General features: G+C 51.1%; 7 protein-coding genes across 7 annotated transcripts; 5 read left to right on the forward strand and 2 right to left on the reverse strand.

Moving 5' to 3' along the window:
* Positions 1–54: 54 nt before the first annotated feature.
* On the reverse strand, positions 55–1,324 carry BO87DRAFT_375150 (3-hydroxyacyl-CoA dehyrogenase). The gene has a single exon (XM_025622962.1). The coding sequence runs from the start codon at positions 1,190–1,192 to the stop codon at positions 173–175; it is 1,020 nt and encodes a 339-aa protein (XP_025481616.1). The 5' UTR covers positions 1,193–1,324; the 3' UTR covers positions 55–172.
* A 547-nt stretch (positions 1,325–1,871) lies between these two features.
* Positions 1,872–3,780, forward strand: hat1 (histone acetyltransferase catalytic subunit HAT1). Its single transcript, XM_025625942.1, has 4 exons — positions 1,872–1,993; positions 2,071–2,346; positions 2,418–2,682; positions 2,732–3,780. The coding sequence occupies exons 1-4, from the start codon at positions 1,978–1,980 to the stop codon at positions 3,690–3,692; spliced, it is 1,518 nt and encodes a 505-aa protein (XP_025481617.1). The 5' UTR covers positions 1,872–1,977; the 3' UTR covers positions 3,693–3,780.
* On the reverse strand, positions 3,413–4,829 carry BO87DRAFT_433165 (uncharacterized protein; the record flags this gene model as incomplete). Its single annotated transcript, XM_025627647.1, has 2 exons — positions 3,413–4,651; positions 4,706–4,829. The coding sequence occupies 2 exons, from the start codon at positions 4,827–4,829 to the stop codon at positions 3,855–3,857; spliced, it is 921 nt and encodes a 306-aa protein (XP_025481618.1). The 3' UTR covers positions 3,413–3,854.
* Positions 4,830–5,279: 450 nt separating this feature from the next.
* Positions 5,280–6,183, forward strand: BO87DRAFT_457712 (U6 snRNA-associated Sm-like protein LSm4). The gene is made up of 3 exons (XM_025628824.1): positions 5,280–5,511; positions 5,578–5,769; positions 5,845–6,183. Exons 1-3 carry the CDS (start codon positions 5,509–5,511, stop codon positions 6,013–6,015), a joined length of 366 nt encoding a protein of 121 aa, XP_025481619.1. The 5' UTR covers positions 5,280–5,508; the 3' UTR covers positions 6,016–6,183.
* Positions 6,184–6,372: 189 nt separating this feature from the next.
* On the forward strand, positions 6,373–8,644 carry BO87DRAFT_414684 (pentatricopeptide repeat protein). Its single transcript, XM_025626644.1, has 2 exons — positions 6,373–7,015; positions 7,074–8,644. Exons 1-2 carry the CDS (start codon positions 6,377–6,379, stop codon positions 8,514–8,516), a joined length of 2,082 nt encoding a protein of 693 aa, XP_025481620.1. The 5' UTR covers positions 6,373–6,376; the 3' UTR covers positions 8,517–8,644.
* Positions 8,645–9,650: 1,006 nt separating this feature from the next.
* BO87DRAFT_375155 (uncharacterized protein) lies at positions 9,651–10,789 on the forward strand. Its single transcript, XM_025622963.1, has one exon. It carries the CDS (start codon positions 10,026–10,028, stop codon positions 10,446–10,448), a length of 423 nt encoding a protein of 140 aa, XP_025481621.1. The 5' UTR covers positions 9,651–10,025; the 3' UTR covers positions 10,449–10,789.
* Positions 10,790–10,944: 155 nt separating this feature from the next.
* BO87DRAFT_331385 (putative phosphatidylinositol-3,4,5-trisphosphate 3-phosphatase) lies at positions 10,945–13,230 on the forward strand. Its single transcript, XM_025620334.1, has 4 exons — positions 10,945–11,150; positions 11,207–11,231; positions 11,306–11,390; positions 11,459–13,230. The coding sequence occupies exons 2-4, from the start codon at positions 11,229–11,231 to the stop codon at positions 13,054–13,056; spliced, it is 1,686 nt and encodes a 561-aa protein (XP_025481622.1). The 5' UTR covers positions 10,945–11,150; positions 11,207–11,228; the 3' UTR covers positions 13,057–13,230.
* Positions 13,231–13,308: the final 78 nt, after the last annotated feature.

The following is a 13,308-nucleotide window of genomic DNA, read 5'->3' on the forward strand; positions in this document are numbered from 1 at the left end:
AAACATGAAAAAATATTGTGGATATGCTCAATACACCGATGATGTACATCCTGACGGCTCTCAAAAATCGGTGAACAATTGTAATCAGCCAGCCGTCTGGGAGTTTTTACAGGCCGCAATATCCAAGCTTCCGCGGGCATCACTTCCGGAAGGGTTATAATGACTGTTCTCCTCATACTTCTGGTCCATGGCGGCTGTAATCCTTCAGTTGGATCCCAATGATATCCTTCAGTCGTGCTTCCTTTATCTGGATTTGTTCCGCAGACACCGTTCCATAGGCTTCGTTCACTTGCGCAATGACCTTTTCCTTCCACTCCGTTCTTGCGTCGCCCTCCACGTTGATTCTCCCCTGCCCATCCCAGATGGTTTGCATAGTGCTACCAAGCTTGTTCAAGAAAGAACCTATGCCACCTTCTCCCCCGCCATACTGATAGCTCTCAAATACACCGTTTCCAGCCCATCTTGGTCCCAAACTAGCCATCAGTATCGTGTCCAGGTCCTTTGCATCTACGACATCTTCCTGAACCAGATAGCAAGCTTCCCGTAGTAGGGCGAAGGCTAACCGATTGCCCACAAACCCTGGAATCTCTTTTCGAATGACCACGGGCCTATGTCTCGACCCAGGTAGAGAGAAGTATTCACGAGCAAATTCCACCCGCTCAGCGGAAGTTTCTGGTGCCGGTACGATTTCGAGAAGAGGCATTATATTCGGCGGGTTGAACGGATGCACAACAAGCAAGCGAGATTTGTCCTGCATCTTGGCTTGCTGGATAGAAGCAGCAATTCCAGAAGTACTTGTCCAGAAATGCGCAGAAGACGGGGCTACTGCTTCGATCCGGGCCCAGGTAGTTTGTTTCCAGTCAACATGTTCCGGTCCTTGCTCCTGGACAATGGTCGCCGACGCGCATGCGCTTTCTAAGGTCGAGTGAATTCGCAGACGGCCAGAAGATACAAGAGACGCGAGCAATGACGTTGATGGTTGAGATTCAGGACTTGACCTAGAGTCGGTATTTGTTGATGGCAGCTCGCTCATGTAGATCGGTAGCGTCTTATGGATATATTCCTCGAAATCCGGTCTGGTATCGAAGACATCAACTATGTTGCTCTCACGGAAGAGATGAAGCGCTGCCATGGATATGCCGATGGTTCCCAGACCGATCAAGGCTATCCGCTGTGAGCTGTACACTGACATGTTGGTAGTGCCAAGGATATGAATGACCTTGTTGGAGCCGTGGATTTGCGTTTAGATGGTTGTGTAGAGAGCTAATGGTATCAACTGGGCAAGTTGTATGACAGTCTGGGGTTTATCTTTAACGGAGCAGCAGTGGCCCTCAATTGCGGGGTGCCAGAGATAACTTGCCCCGCCATTGTAGTTCTTAAGAACTACTACTACTACTAGCAAATCAATGAGTCGTCTAGTATTGGGTCGGGGACCTGGAGCCGAGGCACCGCACCTGATTTTCGGACCACCGATACTCTACATCTTAGAGTACAGAGTCTTGACTTCGTGCTCAAATGAATCCAATTTCAATTAGTTCTTGGAGATACATGTATGCGAGGTTAGTAGGTTAGTCTCTACGTCGACGTCATATGAGGTTGCCAGTTTGAAGGTACTCTGTCGCAGCCATTCACAGGAGGCCGGCACAACTACTGTGCAGATGATTCTGATGGTGAAAATAAAGTGTCTCGACACACCCTTGGTAAGATCTTTTTGGAAAGTCAAAAATACATGCAGAGCTCTTTCATGTGTATCCTCTCTTCTACACACTATTTCTTGACTTACAGACTGCGGAGGATTCCTACCGGCGCTAAACCGAAAACGGTTATAGCTAGCTAGCTCCGCGCAACGCGAGATTCGAAAGAGCAACACGCGCCATCTTCCAGGCAATCAATTAAAGCTCCTGCGCTCTCTCACTCAATCATCTCGAACCCAAATTTCCACTATAGTAGCTGGCTATCTATTCGGCAACGGGCACAATGAGTGAAGGCGACTGTAATTATCACCCTTTCGCACTCCATTGTCCTCATATTCCATGTTGCGAGTCGGCTGACTGAATTGGCCTCATTTAGGGACTTGCGACGCCAACGACGCCGTCCATCTGACCATCGTCCAACCCGGCGAGACGAAAGTCAAAACGATTTCCAGCTTTCACCCTCAGTTCACATATCCCATCTTCGGCGACGAGGAGCAAATATTCGGCTACAAGGGGTTGATCATCCGCTTGCGGTTTGCAGCCCATGACCTTTGCCCGAATATCAATATCTCTTACGATGAGAAGTTCAAGCCCGTTGGCGATATTGCCGCTGTCGACCTGCTGAAAACATTGAAACCATGGGTTCCTGAAGGTTGGCCGCTGTCTATTTCAGATAAGGGTGATCTGTGTGCCACTTTAACTAACTCGGGCGCATAATTGCAGAGGCCTTCGGTTTACTTCCCGACTATGAAAAGGCTGTCCAGGAGGACGAAGATGCAAAGGACTTCGTACCACCTGGCAAGCTTGTTCACAGCTATGTCACTCGAGACAGAAATTACGAAATTTGGGCCGGCTCTCTCGCTGATCCTCAAGTTCGACGACTACTGGACCGCGCGCAAATTTTTGTATCGCTGTTCATCGAAGCCGGTACACCCTTGGTCACGGATGATCCTGAATGGACACTTGAGAGATGGACAGTCTACTTTGTGTATGCTATCATCCCGTCCTATGTTTCCCCCTAGCTAACGAAGTTGAAGCTATGAGAAAGTGAAACCGCCCACGCCAACAGCCTCCCAGTATTCCATTGTCGGATATGCGACCACTTATCGCTGGTGGTTTTACCAGCGAGACACTACACAGGATCGCACCGTCGTGAACGATCCATTCCCAGCACCCGAGATCAGACCTGCTCAGCTGCCGGCTCGGCTGCGAATCGCTCAATTCTTGGTTCTGCCTCCTCACCAAGGCTCGGGACATGGGACTCATCTCTACACCACCATTCACGCCGCATGCTTCAAGGACCCAACAATCACGGAGTTGACTGTCGAAGACCCAAACGAGGCTTTCGATGCCCTCCGCGACACTGCCGACTATCACATCTTGTTGCCGGAGTTCCTCGGGCACAAGGTAGACATCAATCCTAACCCTTATGGAGAGCTCCCCAAGAAGCAGCGCCCTCGGCGCGTCCCAACGTCGGCACTGATCCCTGCGAAGTTGTTGCATGACATCCGTTCAAAATTCAAGATTGCGTCCACTCAATTTGCTCATATCATGGAGATGTATCTTCTGGGGCAAATACCTGCCAAGAATCGTCTAGCCGGGGGAGCCAATATGTCCCGACTACTAATCAAGAAGCACAATGCCGAGGATCCCAACGACCGCCGATACTACTGGTGGCGCATGCTCACTAAGCAACGTCTCTACAAGCGCCATCGGGATCTACTCATCCAACTGGACTCGAGCGAACGCGTCGAGAAGCTGGAGGAGACCGTGACGAACGTCGAGGAGGGCTATGATGCTCTTCTCAAGGCCTTCAACGCCCGCGAGGAAGCACTGAAGGCCAAAGAAGAGGAGTCTGGTGTGCTTGCTACCCCAGAGTCAACCGCTGTCCTGGGCGAGGCAAGCAGCAGAGATCAGCGGGTAAAGCGGAAGCTCACGGTGGAAGATGAAGAAGATGAAGCCGAGAACGAAGAAGCAGCCAAGCGGACAAAGGTGTGAGCGATGCGTCTAATGTTTCTATATGCATGCCGTTCACCCACCATTTCATTGTAATATTAAACATTATGAAATACCAAAACCACCCTTTTGCCATGATCCATAACCATATCCTGAACTCCCATGCTCCACGATTAGTATTATTACACATGAAACCATAGTCCCTCATGAATGATAGCTGGGCGGCGGCGACCCCATACTATCCAGGGTATCTATTGTCCCCGACAACGACTTACAATCCACACTCTTCAAGCTACTCGTCCCCGTCGACAAAGTAACCGTCGCCAACCCGACCGTTGACGATGCCTCCGTATCCGACTCCTCTCCACTTCCACCCTTCCCATTCACACCCACATCCACATCATAACCACCCACTTCCTGATCCACTGCCACCTTAGCCCGCGGCGGTGCACTTTCCCTCACCAATTCTCCCACATACTCCAACGCCTGTCTGAAACCATGTATCTCCGCCTGCATAGTAACAGGAAGAGGAGCATCCGCCACAGCAAACACACCCTCACCCTCATCATCAGACAACCTTCCCATCTCCACATCCCTTTCCCGCACACGAACAGACCCCATCACAACCGCCCCATCATCATAGCCGAACCCCTGATCCTGGCACTGATACTGATAGTAAGAAGTCTTCCCTTCCCACCATTGCTTCCATCGATGCCTCCTCGCAGCGGCTTTATACGCCCTCCGAGCTTTCCGTTCCTCGCGCTGAGCGGCCCGGTCCACTCGGCATCGCTGGCAGCGCATTGTGTTGCTGCCGATTCGGTATGCCAGGGCGAAGAGCGCAATAATGCAGATGAGGACGCTGAGGTTGATGAAGTAGTCGCGGAGAGTGAGAGCCGAGAGCTTTTTCAGGAGGGAGGCGAGCCACTGAAATTTGAGGAGGGAGTGGATGTGGTCATTGTGATTGGGGTTGTCGTTGTTGGTGTTCTTCATGATGTGGGTGTCTATAAGGGTTGTTTAGAATGTGGGATATGGATAGTAGTGAGTGGGGGACTAACTGGCTGCTGTTGAGATTGTAGTGGGTGATGGTGATGGTAGAGGAATGGGTGCACCGGCTGCCAGGCGGGTGAACTTGGTAGTGGTGAGACATATTAGTGTTAACTTTGTTAGTAGCCATTGCATGGTGGTGGTTGTGTGGGAGGTGCTACATGGACGTGAGAAGGGAGACATGGGATGGAGGGTATTATAGATTCATGTAGTTGGTGCAGTTGGGGTGGGTTGTAGAGAGTAAGACAGTGGTCATATAGTAACAGACCGGTAAATAGATACAAACGATGTTGTATTCATGAGCAAACTACCTAGGACAGAGAGTGAGAGTCATACGGGCTTTAGGACAGAGTTAAATGAATGGACATCCTTGGCCCTCGGGCCTCCTCTCCCAAGACCGGAGACAGACGGAGTTTACTAAAGAACCCTGTCTCATTAATTAGTGAGTATTATAGCCAGACACTAACCACAGTCACAACTCTAAAGTAGGGCACGTTACTTTGCTCTTACTGGTGCCAATCCAGATAAGCAGCAGCGCCAGGCGGATCTCGGCGTCATGTTTATCCGGCACTCTCCGTCGTTGCGAGCACCGCTGCTGGGAAGCTCGCGGGGAGCTTTCTTGGATTCATATTGACTCTGACGTCGTCAAGAAGGCTTCTATTTCTCTTTGAACTTCCTCTTTCCGTTGCGAGATTACGGCGACTCTATAAGAGTACTTTTATCCTTCGCTTATCACCTCTCACGGAGTTGATTCCATCTGTGTTTCGATCCGCCCACAACGTCGATCCGACCATATTGATCACTAGATCGCAAGATGGTAATTACACCTCAGCCCAAGATGATCCATTAAATCTGCTACGGTTACTGATTCTCCGATGAACAGTTACCTCTCGGTCTCCTGACGGCCGCGCAAGGCCACCCCATGCTCGTGGAACTCAAGAACGGCGAAACCCTTAACGGACACCTTGCCAATTGCGACAACTGGATGAACCTGATACTTAAGGAAGTTGTTCAGACGAGCCCCGAAGGTGATCGCTTCTTCCGGCTACCGGAAGTCTACGTCAGAGGAAACAATGTGAGTTGCATTTCTGCGTCCACCCTGAACCGTATCCAATGTCGCCCCTCTGTTCCTTCCCCTAATCGCTTATAGATCAAATACCTGCGAATCCCCGAAGAAATCATAGAGATGGTGAAGGAGCAACAGGCGAACCAATCGCAAAATCGCAACCGCGGGCCGCGTGAGGGTGGTCGGGGTGACCGAGGTCGTGGTGGAGGCCGGGGTCGTGGACGTGGCCGCGGCCGTGGTGGCAGAGACGCTTGAAGTGTTATTGGTTTTCTATCTACGAAAGAATGAGAGAGATTATGAGCGATACCCCGGGGGGCAAGGTTTAGTAGGGATTGAGTTCGCTAGGAATTGTCCGTTTTGACGGGTTAGTCGAGCATGGCCTTGGCGTATCTGGTTGTATTTGTCAATGGGAAAACATGCCACCTAGGCGCCCTTCTTTCTTCCAATATAATTGTAGTGTACGGATTATTCGAAAAGTCAAAATTCGTTGAGCCTTGTCCGTGGGCTTCGTCTCTGTAACTTTGCATGCATAGCGTCACGGTCACGTGCAGATATAGAGCTTCTTTCGGAGACCGACCAAGTTGTAGAGAATCTTCCGTCATTGCAAGGGCTCGAGATGCCGCGAACGACCCTGGTACTCGATGGACTGTGGTATTGCCTTTGTCCGTCGTTTAACGCTGCAACCTTAAATCGAGCCACACCTTCCTTTACAACAGGAAGACGCATCCCTAAACATAATCGCATAACCGCTCTACGAAGCTCAATCTCGGATTCTCCACGAAGATGCCTCACAAACCTTACCCCACGACCGACGGACGCAACCATTGAAATTGTCGAAGACAACAGCCACAATACTACGAATTCTTCATCACCCTCCGATCAACAACCCTTCGATCCTGACGATGCAGGCGCGCAAGACAATGTACGCCCAGGGGACCTTTTATCGCCAATGGAGCGATTGACCAAGCCGCCACCCGGCGTACCCAAGTATTTCAAACACCTACCTTCGCAACGTTTAGAGAATAGACTACAGGAGCGAGTAGCTCGATATCCGAGAGTTCTAAGCGCAACGCAAATCCTGCGTGTTCTAATCCGGGACCGCCATGTCCGCCCGGAAATGCGACATTACCGGGGGTTGATTCTCGCCAATTCGGATCCCGAACGTGGGTCGCCACAGGCTGTTCGCGCATTGCTAAAGGAGATGGAGGAGAATGGGATACCGGCTGATTCGGGGACACTTCATGCAGCGCTACAGGTATGATCTTCGAGTCTGAGAATGAGGCACTTGCTGACGTGCTCGCTTTTACTCTCAGGTCCTTGCGGTTCATCCGGATTACCTCCTTCGTCAGGAGATTGTGCGCACGCTTCGAGACCGATGGCTTCCGTTGAGCCCCGCCGGATGGCACTTTGTGGTCGCTGGGTTGATTCGGGAGCACCAGTTCGAGCTGGCGTTGGATCATGTCGAGCAGATGGAGAGGAAGGGTATAGTCGTTGAGAGTTGGCTGCATAGCCTACTTATATATTACCTTTGCGATTTTGGAGAGTTTGACGAGGTGGTCCGGTTGATGCGTTCACGGACGAGCCAGGGCATGGACATGAGCTCGGAGTTGTGGTTGTACGTGCTGGAGGTGGCGAGCGCTGCTCTACACTACGATACTACTCGGTACATCTGGAGACAGATGGTGGAGCTGAGATATCTTCATCCTGGTTATCCGCTGTGCAGCAATGTTCTCAGTGTGGCGGCGCGCGCTGGAGATACCGAGCTGGCGGCATCGGTGATCCGCTTCCTCGTCGAGGTCAATGTGCAGCCTCGGTTGGATGACTACGAGAAAATAGTGGAGGCCCATGCTGTGTCGGGGTCTTTGTATTCTGCATTTGAGGTGCTGTGTAAGATGCACATGGCGGACATTGCGGTAGAAACCCGCTCCACGCGTGCTATTCTTACGCATCTGCTGCAGAGTAGAACGGTCCCCCGTGGCGCATGGACGATGCTCAAGCAATTGAAGGCCACCAAACTGACAGTCCCGCTTGGTTGCGCCAAAGTGGTGTTGGAGATGTGCGAACACGAAGCCCTCGATAACCCGTCGGTGGTGTACGAGGGAATTGCGTTCTACAAAGGACTATATGCGCTCTGTCCAGACAAGGCCGACGTTACTGTCTACAACATTCTCCTGGGAATGTGTCGACGGGCGCGCAATACCGAGGCGGGCATGTTCATCGCGAAAGAGATGGCATCTCTCGGCGTGATCCCGGACCAAGGAACATTCGAGCATCTCATCGTCATGTGTCTGGAAGCAGGCAATTTCGAGTCCGGGTACATGTACCTGCAAGATCTGCTGGGACGGGGGATCCGCCCCGGCGAGGAGACACGAGCTGCCATCCGGGAGCTCTGTTCTCCATCAGAAGACCCATTCGCGTCGCGCCTCAGGCATCATCCGCAGATCCAGGATGGATCGGTGGGATGTCTGGTGGACGAGATCAGTAATACTCACGAGCCGCCGGATTCGACGGAGCAGCAGGAAGAGGAGGCGGACGGGAAGGAGGAGTCGTTTCATCGCTCGGGACAGACACCGACCCAGGCAGAGGTGGAACGGCAGGCGTTGCATAAACTCCGACGGGCCGCAGCCAAGGAGAGACGCAAGCGAAAGAGACGACTAGCAGCCATCGCACAGGGGCAAGAAGAGGAAGGCTGGTTGGACTATGAGCCAGGGGGGCTTATTCCTGAGGACCAGCTCGATGCGAAGAGTAACAATTGAGCTGAGGGATAGAAATGGGCAGCTGGAAAGGGGGTGGTGTGTATCCTCCCTTCGTGTATACTATTACTGTATCTAGTGTAGATTCTTGGCCCCTATGCCAACAACCTAAGCGATGTATTTAATTTCACAAGACACAAGCTGACAGGCATCAATTGAGCTACCTGTCAGGAGAAACACTTGTCCGTGATTACTTGTCAGACTGATCCTCGTGCCACTATGTAGTAATTAAATCACCACAAACATGCACTGTTTCTGCCCGGAACATTCGGAGAAAAAGAAACGGGGTGGGTGGGGGGAGGGACAAGCAGCAGCCGAGGCCAGGAAGGATTCAAGCCACAGGAACCATCATGCAGCCAGCAGAGACGGGGGATAAGAATCAACCCGCAAAACTTAGATACTGCGTACTAGTCTACCCCTGCTCTATGTATAGTTTAGATTTTTAGTTCTTGGTTAGTGTGCACTAGGAACCCCCATCTGCGACACGCGGGCGCAACATAATGGAACCATACCAGGAACCTCAAACCGCCGTTAGATTTCAATGCCCGGATTTTCAGCCCTGACCAGCGGTTTGAACTGGAGAGAAAAAACCGGCATGGTTGTTTTTTGTCCCACTTGTCGGAGAAATTTGAGGTTTAATTTGTTTTGTGTGGAATATCGCCGAGGGAAGGTTCAGGTTACTCCTGAACTAGATTAACTGTTGGTTCCTGGTTTGTTTGCTGTTGTACTGTGGGAGCCTGGGAGGGTTTCTATTCTTATCCGGGCTGCATGAGATTGGGATCGACTTGCATGGACCCTAGGAACTAACAGTACAGTAGTTTGGGATGTAAGGGAATGGATGTATGCATGAGTTGTCAATTGATTCCATCGTAGAAGTTCTTTTTGATCATCAGCCAGCACAGACAGCTTTTCTTTTCTAATCTTCCTCGTGTAACCATGCATATCCACGACAAACCTAGTTAACCTCTTCATAACTTTTTTTGGTCAAAAAGGATAATCATATGGAGAACAAGAGACACACCAACACACACCGATCCTTTTTTAGTTCAAGGGATCATCGCAGTTGGGCCAATGCTGGTTCGTTTCACCCGCAGCTCCACTTCTTCTTACTCTCTCACTCCTCTCTCTCTCTCTCTCTCTTACTCTCTGTTGGGTTCGAAATTAGAAGCAGTTCGGAGTTGCGCTTGTTTCTGGTTCCCCTCGCCACCTGCACATCATCCCCGGCTTATTATAACTATTCGCCTCTGTCCTTCCCTCTTTCTCACTACGATCTACTATCTATCTACTATCTACTTTCCTCCCTTTTTATACAAAAGTATTGTATCCTTCATATCACCTATTGATAATACTTAATTTCCTCCCTCTTATCTACTATCTCAATTACCAACTATCGTTCCACCCTCCAACGGTAGACATACATACATACACATCCTCCATTCGCCACTCGGATACTCTACATCAAAACATATTATTACCTTCATCACACAAACAAAGGAAATATACTCTATCAACATGCAGCTCTTCAACTACCTCCCCGTTGCTCTCACCACCCTCGGCCTCACAGCCTCGGCCTCTCCTCTCCGCCGTGCCGACAGCCCAGCCCTAACCTGGCACGTCTCGAACTTCACCACCGGCTGCTCCCCGGCCGCCTGCACCTACAGCTTCAACATCTACGGCGTCGCCACGGCCAACACCCCCGGCTTCAACGCCACCTGCACTGGTAACTCCAACAACACTGCCCTGACTGCCTGTGGTGGCAACCCTCAGGTCCAGTCCCGCATCCAACCCGCTACCTACCCGGAATGGAACATCCGAGTCGAGCATGCCTGGACTCTGCCCGGCGACATGGAATTCTATGCTTATGGTGAGACCAATGTTACCTCGCCGACACCGAAGTTCACCATTACTGTCACGGAGGAATATGGTGTTGCTTAAATGCGTCTATGGTGGAATTGGTGGAAAAGGGGGGTTGGAAGTTAATAAATGACTTGAGGTCATGAAATGGGGTTACTACAGTATAGATGATGAAGGGCGGAATGAGGGCAAGATACTGGAAATATTTGCGTTTTAGTTTATGTATCATATTGATATGGATTTGATGGGCTGGTTCTTGATGACTGTTTACAGTTTGGTTTTTTTGTTGGGTTTATGATGAATAGGGTTGAGGATCTATAATGTCTGGTTACAGGATGGTCTGGTCATGATGATTGATTGATTGATCTGGGAAAATACATCAATTAGTCTAGTCGGAATCTACAAATATACAAATATACCAACACCAATATACATCACAAGTTTATGTTCCTTGTTACAAGATATTTGTAGTCTGGGAGATGAATTGATGGGGTTGGAATGTGTCCCGGTGACATCATCCCGACCCTTGCAATGAATGAATGGCCTTCTTACAATGTTTTCCCCCGACAAGCTTGATCTTGTAGCAGCTGCACTGCCTCTCTCCCCTGTCAATCACCCTCATGCTTGGCCTATCTCATTCTATGACAATTACATGGAATATATAACCTTGCACAGGTCTCTCCAGTCTATCTGGACCATCCATTTTCCAAGAGAATCGCCAGGTTGACCCGTGCGTCATTCGCCTGGCCACCCTGTCTCCGCCACGATCCCCTCACGATTCAGGTCTGTCTTTCTCCCCCCTTGCATGTTCCTGAATATCCCCTGATCAGTTCGAGTAGAAATTCCACGTCGCTTGATCTTATGGTAAGCACTACTATTCTCCAGCCGCTTCCTGATCCTCATTAGTAGCTGACCATGTAATGACTGGAGCTACGTAGGCGTCGATCCTCCGGCAAATTGTTGCCGGTCCCCGGTTACAACATCCTGAAGCTGGTCTAGACTTGTGCTATGTGACTGATAACAGTAAGCCACCATTCCTATCATTCTTCCCAACTACTACTAACTCACTACCTCCTGCTGTGCGCCTACAGTCATCGCAACCTCCGGGCCCTCCTCCAACTATCCGCAACGCGCCTACAGAAACCCCCTGGACGAGCTCGTCAAGTTCCTCGACTCGAAACATGACTCCGACTGGTGTGTATGGGAGTTTCGCGCCGAAGGTACCGGCTATCCCGACTCGGAGGTCTACAATCGCATCCATCATTACCCATGGCCCGATCACCATCCACCCCCGTTTGCGCTCATCCCCGCCATGACGGGCAGTATGCGTAATTGGATTCATCGTCTTGATGAGCCTGACACAAAAGACGAGAAGGCTAAGAAGAAAGACAGAGTTGCTGTCGTTCATTGTAAGGCTGGAAAAGGCCGCAGCGGTACGGTGGCCTGCAGCTACTTGATTAGCCAGGAAGGGTGGAAGGCAGACGATGCACTGCAGCGATTTACCGAGCGGCGAATGCGAGTCGGGTTCGGGGCTGGGGTGAGCATCCCCAGTCAGCTACGGTGGGTGGGATACGTGGATCAATGGACGAACCAGATGGGGAAGAAGTATATCGAGCGGCCGGTGGAGATCCTCGAGGTGCATGTGTGGGGGCTGAGAGATGGTGTCAAGGTCGCGGTAGAGGGGTTTGAGGACCAGGGGAAGAAGATCAAGAAGTATCACCTCTTTCATCGGAGTGAACGTACGGTAGTCGATGATGGGAAGTCGAAGACGATGCCTTTCGACCCAGTCCCAAACGGACATACCGATAACAACAACAAGAAACAACCCCAATCCGCTGCGACATTTCCATCCAGTACAGAAGACAGCCCTCACCCATCCACCGATTCCCCCACGAGGACAGACACTCCCCCGAAACACCTCTCCGCCATCGTTTTCCGTCCCAAGTCCCCAATCAGCATCCCCACCTCCGACGTAAACATCGACTTCGAACGACGCAGCAAGGCCGCCTACACCGGCTGGGCCATGGTAACGTCCATCGCGCACGTCTGGTTCAACGCCTACTTCGAAGGCGGCGACCAGCACGACTCCGGCGTCTTCGAAGCCGAATGGGAGGCCCTCGACGGCATCAAAGGCACAACGCGCAAGGGTGTGAAAGCCTTAGACCGACTGAAAGTCGTCTGGCGATACGCCAACCAACCAGGCACCGCCCACCCCGACACAGGAAGACCCATCTCCGAGCCCAAGCCCGGTGAACCAATTCCCGAAACTCAGCCACCGGACTGGCACATTCATGGCACTGGCTCCAACTCTGGTACCAACTCTCCACGAGACCAGGACGACGAGAACACACCTCCCCCACCTCCATCTAAAGAGCTAGAAGCCGACAAGGACCTCGAATCAGAACAAGACAGCAGCTCAACCAAACATAAACATAAAGACAAACATACTACTAACGAGCACGACCACGACCACCCCCTCCTCTCAGAACTCAGCACCGCTGCCGCCTCCGCCGTGTCTTCAATACCAGGACTAGGCAAGCAGCTGGGTCTGCGCAAGCAAACCGACGAAAGCAAAGACGTGAGTCTTGCGGGAAGTAGCGAGGACGAGTCGGGGAGAAGTTCTGCTGCACCTTCGCAGGCGAAGAAAGATACAAAGAAAGAGTGGTCGTCTGTTAACGAGGGTAAATAGCACAGTTACTCTTCTTGGGGGAAATTGGTCCAATGTATATGAACCAATCCCCTAATCTGTATTCACCGTTATATGTATAGGAGGGAGGTGTTCGACTGAATTGGACTGGTCTGAGTTACGAGATTTTGTATATACTACATGATACACGATACAGGTATACGAATACGAATGTACAGACAGCGAATGACCAGGTAATTCCCCCCCCCCCACAGGGTGCATGTATCCCCGTGCTTGATAATGTGTAGGTTTTAA

The sequence above is a fragment of the Aspergillus neoniger genome, assembly GCF_003184625.1.
Source record: "Aspergillus neoniger CBS 115656 unplaced genomic scaffold BO87scaffold_10, whole genome shotgun sequence".
Taxonomy (NCBI): domain Eukaryota; kingdom Fungi; phylum Ascomycota; class Eurotiomycetes; order Eurotiales; family Aspergillaceae; genus Aspergillus; species Aspergillus neoniger.